Raw genomic sequence first — 17,103 nt, 5'->3', positions numbered from 1 at the left:
ATATACTATGTAATCATATTTATGGTACAAAAAACTTACCTCATTGGATTCTCTAATCAAATCTGTAATATCCACTTTAGTATGACTGCTTTTTTCATCATTGATATTTGAACCCTGCTGAACATTTGAAGGCAATGGGCTATCCTTATTAATGACATTGTCAAAGAACCTATCCAAAAGTGACAATAATATAAGAATTAGTGAAACTAAAATAGTTGCAGCAGAGAAAACCACAGCTTTTGTCTCCTAAATCAGTCAGAGGTCAATTTTAATTGAGAACACAAGGGAAGGCGTATGAACAAGAAGAATCTAAAGATGGTTTGGAATTAAGAAAATGGGTAGAAGGAATGAGATGCAAAAATCACTTTGGGAGTGAGAAAGAACATGAGGGAAGTGAACAGGTTCAGTGCATACCTGGCAAAAACTCCAAACACATTTAGAATGGAAAGAATATCAGGTCTACAGAAGCTTGAAAGGGGAAATAAGTTTTAAAAAGGAAAACTGAGGCCTTATCTTAGAGTTCTGAATGCCAAAGGGAGGTGTCTATATTATTCTGTACAGAACTGGGTTTTATGAAGCATTAAAACAGTTGCCAAGGGCTGGAGAGATGGCTCAGCGGTTAAGAGCACTGGCTGCTCTTCCAAAGGTCCTGAGTTCAATTCCCAGCACCCACATGGTGGCTCACAACCATCTGTAATGAGATCTGGCGCCCTCTTCTGGCCTGCAGGGACACATGCAGGCAGAATATGTATACACATATGTATACACACAACAAATGTACACAGAATATGTATACACATAACAAATAAATAAATCTTTAAAAAAACAGTTGCCAATTCAACTTTCATTCATATAACTCGTACAAATGTATGAATATACATCTACATACTCAAAACCCCATGTGCCCCAACACAAAGTAGTATTCATACAAAATCCACCAGGAAAATAAAATTCAACCTACCAGACTGATACCACCTGGAAACCAGGATAATTTTCCCCACTGGATACTTTAACATTGCTAACTAGCTCTCTGCCCCTCAGATTACTTTCTATATAGACACGTTCTAGTTTAAAGTAAAATTATTAATATTAATAATTAATATTATATTAATATATTAATAACATTATTGTCAATTATTATGATTTACTGGATTAATGATGTTAGCACAAATGTGTAAGGAACCTAACTGTTCACATCAAAGTGATTTACTCTTGCTGCACTCTCTTTAAATACAAAGAATAGTACTTTGGGTCTGGCTGTTTCTTTCAACCACCTCTGTGACTTAAAGCAAATTGCTTGACGTTTCTAGAACTCAGTTTCCTCATTGGTAAACTAAGCACCCTGAACAACATAATCACTCAGATCACCGGATTTGAAGATTTTAAATTTTTACTTATGTGTTTGTGTGTCTATACACCATACATGTTGGGATGCCCATGGAGGCAAGAAGAAGCTATTGGATCCCTGGATCTGGATAGCAGCCTGACACGGGTGCTGGGAATCGAACTCATTTGGGATAGCAGCAAGCATTCTCAACTGCTAATCCATCTTCCCAGGCCCACCTCCAGATTTAAATGCTATAGTTCTTACAATACCTGTTTAGTGCTGTCACAGCTTCAGCATCATCTTTACATGTCAGAAGTTTGTCTAAATTATAGTCAAGTATTGCCAATCCTAGTTGTAAAATGGCCTTTATTCCATCATAGAAAAAACAGTCCACCACATTCACGGCACTTTCAATAGGCAGCACACTAATGAAAAGTGTGAGGAACCATGAGAGAGAAACTGAGGAAAAGAAGGTCATATCAGTCATGTGTTCTGTCAGCTGAGGAAGGTGATCCCTAATAAGTTCTTCAAACACTGCCTGATCCACCAAGGCACCTGGAAAACATCAAAACAAGTTTAAGAAATGACCACCTTTCAAAAAGCTTTCTTTGTGGTTCCTGTCCACTTTCATTAGCTTCCTGATACAGCTCATCTCACTTCCTTCAAATAGGAACCCTTTAGTGCCTTTCTATAATTTGCACATCTCTGCAACAGCTAGTTGAATGTTATGAACCTAAGAACACATGAGAAATTCAATTTCAATTCATTTGAGGGGTTCCTTAGTTCTTCTTACAGTCAGAGACATGTACGAGATGCTATTTAATGATGTAGGATTATCTTCAAAGCATTTAGTATCTTTTGTGGTAGTAGGATAGAACTCAGGGCCTGTGCATAACAGGCAAACATGCTATCACCGAGCTACATCCTTATTCCTACTAGAATTCAATATTGATTGCAGTAAAGGTAAATGCACACATAACTTATAACAAAAGACAACATAATCAAGACCTAGGCACAGTACTCTATAGGTATTAAAATGGGATCATAGATCTTTATATATTTTATAACTAAAGATAATATCACACAATTAATAAAGAAAAACTCGATTCCTTTTTATATATAAACTCATATAAATATGGAGACTTTAAGTCTCCCTTACATCAAGAAACTATTAAAAATTTCCTTAGTAGCTCTGGATGTCTCAAATCATCATTATTTTGTCAATCTAGTGTTTATAAACACAAGTTAAATTTTCCATTTTATTACAGAGCAGGCCAAGTCCTTAATTTTGAAAAAGTAACATATAAAATAATTGTCCAACTACACTTTCAATATCAAAGGTCTTTGCCTAAGAGTATCAGTCAATGTAACATTTTGACATTGCTTGTGTTTTCTGTCTTTCTCAATCTAACTTACCAACTCTTCAGTTTGACTGGTAATTTAGTAGTAAGAAGCCAGGCTTGGTGGTATATATCTATAATCTCAGCACTTGGGAGAGACAGGAAGACTGCTACTTGGAGCTACACATCCTGAGCTATACAGCTGGACTTTGTTTCAACACACAAATGTCCCCCAAATCCACAAACAAAACCACTCTCCCACCAAAGAGACAACAGACATTAAAATTGTTAGAAAAGACTAAGTCTTCTGTGATTGAAAAAAATTTTCCTATGTTATGATTTTCCTATGTTAGAAACTAAACCATTCTTCAATTCACATATTAATACTATTTAGAGTTAGGACCTTCAGGAAGTGATTGGATCACAAGGGCTCTGCCTTAATGAATAGATTAGTTAATTCATAGATTAGTAAGTTATTGTTATACAAAGCAAGCTAATTCTAGTGTGCTTGCTCTGTCTGGCCAGAGGATATCCTATGCTACATTATTATGATGCAATAAGACCCTGACAACATGCTGAGCAGATGTTGGCACCATGCTCTTGGACTAGTTAAACCTCTAGAATCACTAGTTAAAATAAATGTCTATTCTTTATAAATTACTGTCTGTGCCATTTGGTGATAGCAGCAAAAATTGATTAAGCCAGCATTCATGTGTAGATATATGTATGTATTCTTTTTATATTTGTTTTTACCAATGATTCGACGATTAAAATAATCGGGCAACATTCGTTCACATACAGCAACCAGAAGCCAAAAAGCTTCTTCTTCTTTTGCATATAGAAGCAATACTGAAGTCAAAATGTTCATTGCCTACATTTCATAGAAAAGAAACAAAGAAGTGATTATTACTTAGGTAATAACTGCATTTCTTCTTCAAGCATAGAACTTTGCAATAGCAATAATGACAAGTGAGTAACAATAAAGGCAATCTAAGGACTTGAAGCTAATCCAAAGCAAAGCAATGTATAGTTAGGTTAACACTTGCCAGTCAGGTATTTTATACAGTACTATTAAAGGGAAATGAAGCAGTAATATCATGGCTATAAACACCATCAATGGGTTAAAATATCTTAATTATTATGAGTCTTTAAAACAAAACATATTATTGTGAATTATATCTTAATATTGGAGAAAACAAATTTTATACCTATCTCCTGGAGTTTACTCCTTTAGATATCAAATCAAATCAACCACTTCATTATTCACAAAACTAAATATCACCTCTCTTTAAATACTTTGTCTTCTTAGTTATTCCAATTTTCATCACTGTAGAAACTCTTTATTTGGTACATGCAATTTTGATTCAAATCCTACAGCTTCTATTAACAAAGTGTTTTTTTTTTCAAGATAGGGTTTCTCTGTGTAATTTTGGTGCCTGTCCTGTAGACCAGGCTGGCCTCGAACTCACAGCAATCCGCCTGGCTCTGCCTCCCAAGTGCTGCTGGGATTAAAGGCGTGCACCACCACCGCCTGGCAACAAAGTGTTTTTTTTTTTTTTTTCATATATATTCTTTCTTCTCCATTTCCATTGCTACCTAAGTTTCTGCTTATACTGGAAGGAAGAGAAAGGGGTTGGAGTTCTTTCAAAGTACCATTTGTAGACTGTCATTATTCAATCTGTCTGGTACTCTTCTGGAGTACTCCATTTACAAAGCTCTCTTTACTTGACCTGACACAGAGTTCATCTAGCACAAAAGCCTTTTCTCCAGAGTGTTTGTTAAAAATAATCAGAGGTAGCTATTGAGCATGTGGCTGCCCGAGGCAATGGGTAACAGCTGGGCCAAACAAGAAATTAACAAAAACATTTGAAGAAAATCTGGGGGCTTTGAAAAACTCCAGCACATCCATTGGTATCTAGAAATCCATGTTCATGTATATTGCTTTAGGTATATTTATAGCTTTATGTATACTTTTTTCGGAGATGCTTGGGATGCGAGCCAGGGCTTTGGCAAGCACTGTATCACTGAGCTATATGCCAGCCAGCCTGTATGCTAAGAAAGAAGAAGGTCAAGCTCTCACGACTGGCTAGTTTTGGGGCGTTTGGCAATCATAAAGTGGTAGGGAATAGAAAAAGAAAAGAAAGGAGAACTCAACATCATTCTTGCTCAGCGAACTACAATAATGGCTGTCCTTGCAAGACATTGCCCAATGGTGCAACAGTGGAAACAATATTGTGGGAGTAACTTACCACTTTGTTTATGTTTATGGCCCGTTCCATAAAATGAAACCCATACCTGAAATATCTGAAACCATTATCAGGCCAGGAACCTACAGCTAGAGAGATCATAGCTCCTAGTAGAGAACTTACTACTGTTATTCTGCCAAATAAACATAGTATTATATGAAACCAATGCTTAATGATATCATCATACACATACATTAAGGTATCTCCTAATCTTCATCAGAAAAATTCGGCAGTAGATGATGATCAACACAGAGAGCCACAACTAGCCAAAGTGCAGAGAATAAGCTGATACAGAATGTTCAGGTATAACTGGAACATATGTATCGCACCACCTCCTCCAAAAGCTCAGGGGTCAATGCAGAATGGGGGAGAGAACAAGGGTAGGAGGCAGAGGTCATGGATGACTAAAAGGAAACAGTGTCCTCTGGATACAGCAGGGCATCTGCAAATATGAACTCAAAGTGGTTGTGACAGTATGTACAAGACCTATGCAAGCTTAAGGCCGAGCAAATCCCAGCATGGAGAGGATAGTTGGGCCCAAAGTTTCAACCCTCTTTGAGGAGCTCCTGGCAATTCTTAGCGGCTTGGAGAGGAAGGGTTAGTTTTCTTTATGAATGCAGCCCTTGATATCTACCATGCTGCAGTGGAAGGCCACACATGCAAGAACATTTAAGCAGCACCAATTGGCCTTGATTGGGCAGAGAAAGGACAAAGAACACAAGGATGGGTGGGAAGGGAAAGAGGGTGAATCTGTGAAGAGTTGGGGAAGGGGAAATAAATGTGATTAAAACATGTCGTACAAAATTCTCAAAGGATTAATGAAAATATATTAAAAAGGAATTTCAACAAATAAGTTAGGCTCACAAAAATATTTTAAAAACAATATTCTTTAAAACTACATACTTTTAGGTAACCTAAGCAAAAAGATAAAAAAGAGAGGGTGAACTCCAATTATTACCATCTGAAAAGCGGTAACATACAAACAATATTACAGAAATAGAAAGAATGTGGTAAACAACTGAACGTTAACAAATTAGATAAAATGGGCAATTTCTTTAAAAAATACCAACTACTAAAACCAGTTGTAGAGGAAAGAAAAGGGAGAATGGAGATACAATAAGAGATTGAAATAGCAATGACAACACTTCCTACAAAGACAGCAAAGAACAGCTGGCTTTATTGGCATGTTCTACTAAACATTTGAAGAAGTGACACCAGTCCTTCACAAGCCACGTCAAAACCAAGAGCAAGAAACAGAATCCAACTCATTCTGAGAAATACTGACACCAAAATTAGACACAGATATTACGAGACAACTAATTACACAGCAATGTATTTCACGAATATGAATGTAAAATCCTTAACAAGACAATAAGAGACCAAACTTGAGAGTATACAAAAATATATACTGGGATTTATCCTGGAAATGCAAGAGTAGTGTAAAAATATTTAAACCAATCAATGAAATATGCCATTTTAACAGAAAACACATAATGTCAGTGAACACAAAGAAAAAATTTTTTACAAAATTTCATGAGGCCTCCGCCTTATACAAAGAACTACAGGTAACTGAGGAAATTGGGAATAGGAGAGGTGATCCAGTACCAAATGGTCAGCCTTGAAAACATACATGTGAGTAACATTATATGGACTGAACAGGTTATATTTAAGGATATATATGCACACACACACACATACATACATACATACACACACACACACACACACACACACACACATCCATGCAATAACAAGTAGTGAAAACAGAGGCCATGAATTTGAAGGAGAGCAGGAAGGAGTTTATGAGAGAAGTTTTGGAGAGAGGAAAGGGAAGGGAGAAATGTAGATGTAACTAACCGTCTTATTAAATAAGAAACACAGAAACAATGTAAAAGTGAAAGCCGAGAGGTCAGAGCTCAGAGCTAAAATCTCACCCTTCCGCCTGCGGTGTCCCAGCTTCCCGAAAGAGGGCTACTTCCTGTCTGTACGTCTTTTTTATAGTATTATTGTTCTGCCTTCTCATTGGTTGTAAACCCAAACACGTGACTGCCTCGTCACTGTCTGAATGTACAGTCCCCTAGGTCTTAAAGGCATATGTCTCCAATGCTGGCTGTATCCCTGAACACACAGAGATCTATGGATTAAAGGCGTGTGCCACCACCGCCACACTCTGTCTATGGCTCTAATAGCTCTGACCCCCGGGCGACTTTATTTATTAACATACAATCAAAATCACATTTCAGTACAATTAGAATACCACCACAGAGAAATGTTGTAATTAATTTAAAATATTAAAAATCTAATACTCCTTTTTCCTGCTTTGCTTTTTTAGAGACAGAGTTACAGTATGTAGCCCAGGCTAAATTTATATTCAAAATCCCCTGCCCTATCCTCTATGTGTTAGGATTATAGGTAAGTTTCACTGCACTCAGCATCTACAGTCTTTCTCATATTTAAAAGGTAATATTCAGAAACTAGGAATATAAAGGGAATTCTTCAACCTGATGATCTACACAAAAATCCTCTACCGTTAATTACATACTATATGACAAAAGACTGGCTCTCTCTAAGATAAATAACAAGACTAAATATTCATTTTCAATACAACTATAAAGCCAGGTGTGCTGGGGTAAGTCACCCCAATAAATGTTTTTCCTTTAGAAGAGTTGCTGTGGTCATGGTGTCTCTTTACAGCAACAGAAACCCTAACTAAGATACATATATTGAAACATGAAAGAAGTCTACAAATGATCTTCTAGAAGTCTAAAGGAAACAAGATTAGTATATAAAAAAAATGAACTGTATTTTGAGAAAAGGAAGAAACAAAGAGCTAAAGAGGCCCACAGAAATCCACAAAGATACCCCCACAAAAGACTGCTGGCAATGGTCGAGAGACAGCCGGGCCTGACCTACTCTGGTGATGGGATGGCCAAACACCCTAATAGTTGTGCCATAAACCCCATCCAAGGACTGAGGAATCTGGATGCAGACATCCACGGCTAGCCCCCTGGTGGAGCGCTGGGAGTCTAATTAGTGAGAAAGAGGAGGGTTTATATGAACGAGAATTGTTGAAACCAAGGTTGGATAAAGCACAGGGACAAATAACCAAATGAATGGAAACACATGAACTATGAACCAAAGGCCGAGGGCCCCCAACTGGATCAGGCCCTCTGAATTGGTGAGACAGTCGATTGGCTTGATCTGTTTGGGAGGCATCTAGGCAGTGGTACCAGGTCCTGGGCTCGTTGCATGAGTTAGCTGTTTGAAACCTGGGACTTATGCAGGGACGCTTGGCTCAATCTGGGAGGAGGGGACTGGACCTGCCTGGACTGAGTCTATCAGGTCGATCCAGTCCTCGGGGAGACTTGATCGGAGAGGTGGAATGGGGGTGTGCTGGGGGGAAGGGGAGGGGGCAGGAAGGGAGAGAACAAGGGAATCTGTGGCTATTATGTAGAACTGAATAGTATTGTAAAATAAAAAAAATAAAATAAAATAAATACACAAAAAAAGATTAAAAAAAAGAAGTAAGAGACAAACATCCATTTACTATAATTTCAAAAGCATAAAAATACTTAGAAATAAAATTATCATCAAAATAAGTTTTAAGATTTTACATTGAAAGCTATGTAATATCTTTTCAGAAGAATAAACCAGAGACCTACTAAATAATGAAGGAAACACCCTGTGTTCATTGTTTGAAAGATTTAATATTGTTAATATGTAATAGTCCCCAAGTTGATCTGCAGATTCCATGTAATGGCTATCAAAATCTTAGTTTTATTTCTAAGATGACAGTATATTTTCAACCTATAGCCCAAGTCCCTTACTAATCTCACAAAAGAGAACTGTCTACTGACCTAAATTATTATTTCTGTTTCCTTTTTTAGTAAATAATATTCTATAATATTTCAGTTACTATCTATTTGTGTCTGGTAGCAGTCAACTACCTAATTAACACAGTGCACTCCTAAAGGATTTTTACCAAGGATTCCCCCACTGTCTATAAAATAAGATTTAAACTCCTAACCAACTCCAAACTACCCAATGTTTTCTCCAAATAAATTACTGCTTTATTCATCCCCCCTTTATTAAACAGTACATGACCTTACACATATTCTTTACTTACCTCTATCTGTATTAGACTGCACCAATCCTTTCACTTAGAAAGTTCTTAAATTCCATTTCTATATGTTCAAAATTCGCAAACTGCCATGACCTGCAAAAGCTACGTAGCTCTTCCATGAAGCCCTCTCTGATACTCCCAGATGAAAATAGTTTATTACAAATCCTGACTTCACTTTGCATTCAGTTTGTCTCCCTTGATTTTCAATTTCCCAATGAATATTCATTTAACTATCTAGCTATTGTGTGCATATGTACACAGGTGTATGGGTGTGCTCTTCTGTGGCAGGTACATGTGAAGGCCAAAGATCAATGTTGTGAGTTCAACCTCAGTCATTATTCCACTTTATTTATTTATTTTGAGACACTTTTTTTAACTGAACCCAAAGCTTGCCATTTCAGCTAGACTGGATGGAGAGCAAGCCCCCAGGTCCAGGATCCACTTGTTTCCACCTCTCCCCAGCACTAGAGTTACAGATGCACACTGCCATACCTCGATTTTTTTTTTACATTGATGCTAGAGAGTCAAACTCAGGTCCTCACGTTTGTACAAGCACGTTACCCACTTAGATATACCTCCTCAGACCTGATCTATGTATTTTTTCTGACAAGATTTTTATCTGATATATCTTTATATAGCATGTGATACAGTGTCTTTTAAAGAACAATAATCCAATTGTTATGAAAAAATGTGTTTAGGAACTCTTGGTGCTCTTCAGAGGACCTGAGTTCAGCTCTCAGTGCCCATGTTGGGCAGCTTACAGCTAGCTGTCTGTGGCTCCAGCTCCAGGAGATCCAATGCCCTCTTCTGGCCTCCAAGGGTACCTGCACACATATGGCAAATACCCACACAGAGAAACACACATACATATAAATAAAAATAAATCTTTAAAAAAAGAAATTAGTGAGATATCAATACTTTAAAATGTTCCCACTATCATCCTACTTTAATATCTACAATCAATCTCAGCCCTACCTCTGCTCTCATTATCATATGTCCCAAATTCTAGAGTTGAATTTGATAATATCATTTGAAATATGCACATAATATTTGAGATCACAGTGAAGTTATACCTGGCAGTATCCTATTTTGGGATTCCTATATGCATAAGCTGTCAGTACCCGCCTCAGAGCAGATATGCCAGTATCACTCTGAAATGCTGGGTGCTCAGGCAGAGAGCGACGTAAATCACGTTCAATTTCTTCAGTAGCCAAGTTGCAGGTCCCTAAGGACTTTTCAACCACTTCAGCATAATAGCCAGGATTGGTAGCCATGTCATTAACAGCACCTGCAAGGACAATTGCATTCACATATATAATGAATAATATAACAAAGCTAAGATTTTCATATAGTGGCATATTTGCATTTTATTACCTTGAGGTTTAGCTTTATGCTCAAATAATATCTGAACACACACAAAAAAGAAAGAAAATGAGGGAAAAGGGAAGCAATACATGAGTCTACAACATCAATTCATTTGTAGATGGAAGTTTTCCTGTGTCCTGCCCAGTCCCACAGCAGCTCAGTCCCAAGTAAACACACAGAGGCTTATATTAATTACAAACTGCATGGCCTATGGCTCAGGCGTCATGCTAGCTAGCTTTTTCATCTTAAATTAACCCATTTCTATTAATCTATATGTTGCCATGTGGCCATGGCATTACTGGTTTGCTAGCATTTTGTTGCTCCTTGGGTGGCGGGCTGGCATCTCTCTTGACTCCACCCTTCTTCATCTCCATCTTCAGTTTGAATGTACCGCCTAACCTTATTCTACCTTGCTACTGGCCAAACAGCTTTATTTATCAACCAATGAGAACAACACATATTCACAGTGTACAGAAAGACCATCCATAGCAGTCATTATTTATCAGGATAACATTTTCATCAAGTTTTTTCATTTAATTTTCCCTTGATGCTACAGATATGAACCCTATACCCCCAATTACACATATCTTGCCTAATAATTAATCTTGTAAGATAGTAGATATGTAGATATTTAGGTAAGCACATATAAATACAGTTTTTTCTCTTTGACTAGTCTAAGCTCACATCCTAGCCGTCTTTGTGCTTAGAGCATAACTCCTAGAAGCGGCACACTTAATGTCTACTAAATGAATGAATCAAATAAGTGTAATACCTGAGAAAAGCATCCAGAGCTCTCCTCTCAAAGTCTCTGGAATCCCTCTTACAACTAGATCTCGGGTCTTTTTTGTCCGGAACATGCTAACACCACGCCCACATTCAGAAAATAAGATGTTCCAAGATTGTTCCTTCATCTTTTCTTTCAACTGTAACAGAAAAATAAGGGCAAGTGAACAGTGAAAAATGAATTTCTTTAAGATAACTTGCTCATTCTGTTTACCATGAAATAATATATACAGAGCAAAAATTTAGAAAATAAAAAATCATATTCACATAGTAAAGTACTGAATCCTTAACATAAAAAAAATCTTAAATGCATGCAAACTCCTAAAATTGCAAAAGCCTAACACATGGAAGGTAAAAGCTTTGAACCACCATTCTTCCAAAATCAAATTGGGTTTAGCAGAGGTTATTAGGAACCCACGTGACTAAGACTCAATAGCCAACATTCCTCTCTTCTCTTCACTATTGATAACAGTCTGAGTGTTGTGGAACCAAACTAGGCATACTTCAAACCTCAAAGGTAAAGCTTTCTGTTTTGATACCATCCAGTACAGTGGTTCTCAACCTGTGGGCTATAATCCCTTTGGGAGGTGGGGATCAAGTAACCCTTTCACAGGGGTTGTCTAAGTCCATTAGAAAACACAGATACTTACATTACAATTCATAATAATAGCAAACTTAGAGTTATAAAGCAGCAACAGAAATAATTTTATGGTTGGGGGTCACCACAACATGAAGAACTGTATTAAAGGGTCATAGCATTATGAAAGCTGAGAACCACTGATCTAGTATGTTCTAAAAGTTATTTTCCATTGATTGCTCTAATCCATAGATTTAATTATTATTCTGTTTTCTTACCATTTTAGAATCAAGATTCTCCAAATTTTGAGGGTGAAATACTGTCATTAAAGCTTCAGTGTTCACAGTTTTGCTGCATTCTTTTTGACATGTCAAAGGTTGCTCCCCAAAATTATCAGGTGGGCCTGTAGAGTCAGAACTAATAGCAACCTGAAAAAGAAAGTAAGAATGTGATTGTCCTCATTGTATGCTCACAACTTTAATTAAGAAAAATGTATTGCTGGGCTGTGGTGGCACACACCTTTAACCTCAGCAATTGGGAGGCAGAGGCAGTTGGATCTCTGTGAGTTTGAGGCCAGTGTGGTCTACAGAGCAAGTTCCAGGACAGCCATAGCTGCTATACAGAGAAACCTTGTCTTCAAAAACAAAACAAAACAAAACAAAACAAAACAAAATAAAAAACAAAAACAAAGAAAAAAATGTGTTAATGTTCTGTTTGCCATTCATAAGCCACAATCAATGGATATATTAAATATTAAGGAAATGTCTCAGAAGCATTATTTTCTTATCAAAATTAAGGGTGTTAACAAAGTGATCTTGGAAATGACAAACTCAGAATCTCAACGAGCCCATTCTTCAACAAAGGCAACACAATACTATCAAACACAAACCATTTCAGAATGCAACAAGTTAACCAAAGGTGAAGAATGACTTTAAAGAATTTGCTCAAGGAAAACTAATGCAGGCTGAAGCTGTATGTCGTGGAAGAGTGACTGCCCAGCAAGCTTAAGAACCTGGGTTCATCTCCAGCATATACAGAAAAGAGTGGGGAGAGGAAGGAAGCATCAGAACCCCTCATGAGCCTTAGTAAGAACACCAGAGCCTGAGCTGCTTTAACTTGAGGCTGTTCCTGCCCTAACTCAGAAGTGCAGTAGCCATGAAAAAAAAAAAGCCAGCGGTAAGGCAGTCAGTGGATCTTCTGGATTTCCCCCTAAGTGACACCTTCTCCTCAGCACAGTCAATATTTGATCAAACTGGCAGCTCTTGGCAAATCTCCACTTCTAAGGTGTTATTTGATTTGATTCACAGCTCAGCTCTGAAACAGAGCTCGGTTTCCAGGGCATTAAAGAAAACCCCAGTGACCTGCTTCTAATATCACAGGTGTTTAACTCTGTCATGTCATTTGGGGCAAAAAAGGGGTAGCTTGAAATCTGAAAGGAAGATATGGATAAGCAGATAACCATCTGGAACTTTGAAAGGCTTAGACATATTCTTGAGTATTATCTACACATGTGCACCCCTCTGAGCTGTTCAAGAAAATAAATGTGACAGAAAAGGGTCTTAGTTATTCAACTCCAGCTGTCTTTGAAGGTGGGAAATGAAAAGATTCATGATTTATAAACTTATGTTTGTGTAACATCTACACACACTATTTCCTTGGATAAAAGATGGAAGACTTAAAAGTTCAAGGCACTTAAGGAAATCTAACCCATAATGGGATAATTGTTAAATTCTGCTAACTCAGAAGTTGATCTTGGGAAGGTAGGCTTAAAAATAAAATCAAGAACTTTAAAAAAGTAGCCAAGAGAAAATGTCCCTGAGGGTGACTAGTTGTTAGAGTTCATATACAAAGATTATAAAGCAGATATTATCAACACATCCAAAGAATTGAAGAAATTACATTTAATAAATAAAGGACCCAGATCTCTCTTCACAGGCCCAGAGAACCTCAGACGAGGGATCAACAAAAGTTTTAAGCAAAAGTCAGAGACAAATATTTTAAGTTTCACGGACCATAAAGTCCCTAATCAATTTTCTCATTGTGGTATTGAAGCACTCATTGACAAAACATAATTGAATGGCATGGCTATGTCTCAAAACTTTATTTACCACAACAGGTTACAGGTTGCCAATCTCCATACTAGAAGGTGGGGAAGCCATTGGGAACCTGGGACCCCATATGAACTTTATGGAGTGAAGCTTGTTGGCATTACCCTAGTCAACTCTCATTCAGCTGTGACCTAAGAAATAAATGCTTGTAATGTTAAGACTCCAAGATTTGGGAGTAGTTTTAATTTATTATAACATACCCTAGGTATTAAGGAAGACTTATGGGTGGGTCTTTAAAAAAAAATACCTCATAGGGCTGGGTGTGTGATGACTCAGTGTGCAAAAGTTCTTGCTATAGCCTGAACTGGCCATCTCCTGTGATCGGGTTAGTGACTACCTCAGTTGTCATTGGAGAGCCTTCATCCAGTGACTGGTGGAGGCAGATTCAGAGACCCAAGGCAAAACATTAGGGAGAGTTCCAGGAGTCCTGCTGAGGAGAGGGAGGAGGGATTATAGGAAACAGGGGGGTCAGGAATATTGCAGGAAAACCCACAGAAACCACTAACCTGGCTCATGAGAACTCAATGGAGTCTGAATCAACAACCAGGGAGCTTGCATGGGACAGACCTAGACCCTCTGCATATATGTGACAGCTGTACAGCTTGGTCTTCTTGTGGAACTCCTAACAATGGGTTCAGGGGCTGTCCCAGGTGCTTTGACTGGCTCTTGGGAACATAATCTTCATGCTGGATTACCTTGCCCAGCCTTAATACAAGGGGAAGTACTTGGTCTTATGGTAGCTTGATAGGCCATGCTTTGCTGAAGCCCATAGGAGGCCTGACTCTTTCCATGGAAGAGGGGTGGATGGGGGAGAGGGGAGAGGGTAGGAGGGAGGAGGGAGTGTAAGGAGAGGAGGGAGGGGAAGCGATGGTCAGGATGTAAAATAAATAAATTTATATAAAAACATTCTTACTATACAAGCATGAAAATCTGACTTCAGATCTCCAGGGCCTATGCAAAGCTGTAAGCAATAATATATATGTGTAGCCTCAGCATTTCTAGGCAAGATTACAGGCAGACACAGACACACCAAAGTTGTCCTCTGACCTCCACATGGGTACTTTGGCTTTGAACTGCACATGTATTTGTTCTGCACACGTGTGTGTGTGAGTGTGAGAGTGTACACACATCTTACAGAGAAGGTGGCATTCATTTTATGCCATGAGAGGTAAGTCAGTGTACTGGTAGGCAAGGTGAAGGGTATTCTAAAGAAAGACAACCCATGTGAACCAAATAACAGAAGATTGGAATGTAGTATTTGCACTGGGGAAGGGATGTAAAAATGGACACTAGAAAATGGAAACTAGGAATTCAATGTTTTAATAAGAAAGCAAAGGGAAGAGGAATAGAATCGCACAGTGTTTATGGCGGCCCAGATGTCTGATAATATACCTTGCATTTCTCTCCATTTTCACACCTTGACTCAAGTGGAACCCTTGACATTTATTCTCTTCCTGTCTAAATCCCACCCTTCCTTTGAGATTTTATGAAATGTGTATTTGCTCCACTGTACAAAGAAGTAACAGGCCCTTTGGCAAGAGTACAAGTTTACTTGCTTAATTTATTGGCATGTGGGGAATAAATCCAGGATCTCACGCTTGCAGGACAAACAGTCACATCACCAACCCTCAGGGACAAGCTTTGGGGGCCACATAGCATGAGTGCAAACTAGGGAATGAACTATTAAACACAAATGAGCTATAATCTGCTGGCTTAGAAATGTATTGTTTCATTCTCAGTTTCCATACATGATAAGACAATTCTCAAAACAAGATCTGGTTCCTAAGGCAAAGATAAAAGCCAGAGCCTCTATTAATAAAGCAGTAAGACCCAAGGGCACAACTAAAGAACCTTTTGGCCAGACATCATAAAGATTAAGTTGGTGCATCCTGGACCTTTTAACTAAGAATATGTTAACAAGTCCTTCTGTTAAACATTAGAAAAGGCTAGCCTGTCCAGGAGGACAAAGGAAAAAAAAAAAAGACTATGGCATTGGCTTAATGAAAATCAGGAAGTATTTACAAGGATTCATAAGAGGGCAAATAATTTTTAAATGGACTATTTGTAGCTTGAATTGAAGGAACTGAGAGGACACCAGAGGAAAATAAAATAAATGATCCAATAAATAGTAGGCAAAAGATATAAAGAGATAAACAAAATAAATATACAAAATATTCAACATCACATAGCATTAGTTACATACATTTTAAAAAACAATCCACACCTACTAAAATCAAAACACTGACAATACCAAGTGACTATGAGGATGTGAAGCAAGAACTCTTACTCATTTCTAGTAAAAAAAAAAAAAAAGTATAGCTACTTCGCAAGATGGTTTGGCAGTTCTTACAAAAGTAACACAGTTTTAATGCACAGTTCAGTAATGACACCCCCACTCATATACCCAAATGTGTTAAAAACTCACATCTACACAAAAACACACATGTGAATGCTTATAGTAACTTTACTCAATAATTGCCCCAAGCTGGAAGCAACTAGGTGTCCTTTAGTGAGTGAAAGGATAAATACTGTGGTACAACTAAAAATGGGGTATGTTTTAGCACTAAAATAGATCTGATACCAAATTACAGTATTGAGAAAAGACAAATTCATCTTTCTAAGTGAAAGAAGTCAATTTGAAAGGCTACATTTGATATGCTTCAATTTTACTATTTTAGAAAATACAAAATTATAGAGACAATAAAAAGATAATAGCTTCCAGAAGTTGGCAAGGGGTTTAAAATGTAAAAAGCACATGGGATTTTTTTAGAGCAATGATATTCTTCTGTATGATGCTGTGATGTCTGCAACATTATAGTGTGAATTCAACAAAACCGTATGGTATAAAAATAAAACTTACTGTAAATTATGGACATCATTTAATAGTAACATATTTTAGTACTGGCTTATCAATTGTTAACTGATTTACCAAAACAACATAAGATGTTAATAATAAGAGAAATCATTGTCAGAGGAGAAAGCAGACAGTAGTACAAGGAAACTGTATTTTCTGTTTAATTTTTCTTATATGACCAAAACTGCTCAAATAAAATCTATTAATTCAAAAGACAAAATATACAAAAGATAGTTATGCTCTACAAAATAGAGGACATTGATAAAGGTACAGAAATGGTAAAAGTACAAATTGTATAGTTGATAACTGAACTCAAAGGTTCACTCAAAGAATGTATTTCAATTGGCAAACAGAAGAATTGGCATTCTTGACAAATCAGT

At 37.5% G+C, this 17,103-nt stretch overlaps 1 protein-coding gene across 1 annotated transcript in view; it reads right to left on the bottom strand.

The window, feature by feature from the left end:
* The window catches only part of Tbc1d8b (TBC1 domain family member 8B), a 79,997-nt gene that overhangs the window by 24,378 nt on the left and 38,516 nt on the right, over positions 1 to 17,103 (bottom strand). Inside the window, 6 exon segments of the mRNA XM_028895127.2 lie at positions 40 to 169; positions 1,597 to 1,882; positions 3,421 to 3,538; positions 10,110 to 10,324; positions 11,174 to 11,324; positions 12,040 to 12,189. Of these exon segments, the coding sequence (XP_028750960.1) occupies positions 40 to 169; positions 1,597 to 1,882; positions 3,421 to 3,538; positions 10,110 to 10,324; positions 11,174 to 11,324; positions 12,040 to 12,189 (1,050 nt within the window).

Source organism: Peromyscus leucopus, chromosome X (genome assembly GCF_004664715.2).
Source record: "Peromyscus leucopus breed LL Stock chromosome X, UCI_PerLeu_2.1, whole genome shotgun sequence".
Classification (NCBI taxonomy): domain Eukaryota; kingdom Metazoa; phylum Chordata; class Mammalia; order Rodentia; family Cricetidae; genus Peromyscus; species Peromyscus leucopus.
Note: the sequence above shows the minus strand (reverse complement) of the source record. Positions and strands in the feature narration are given on the sequence as shown.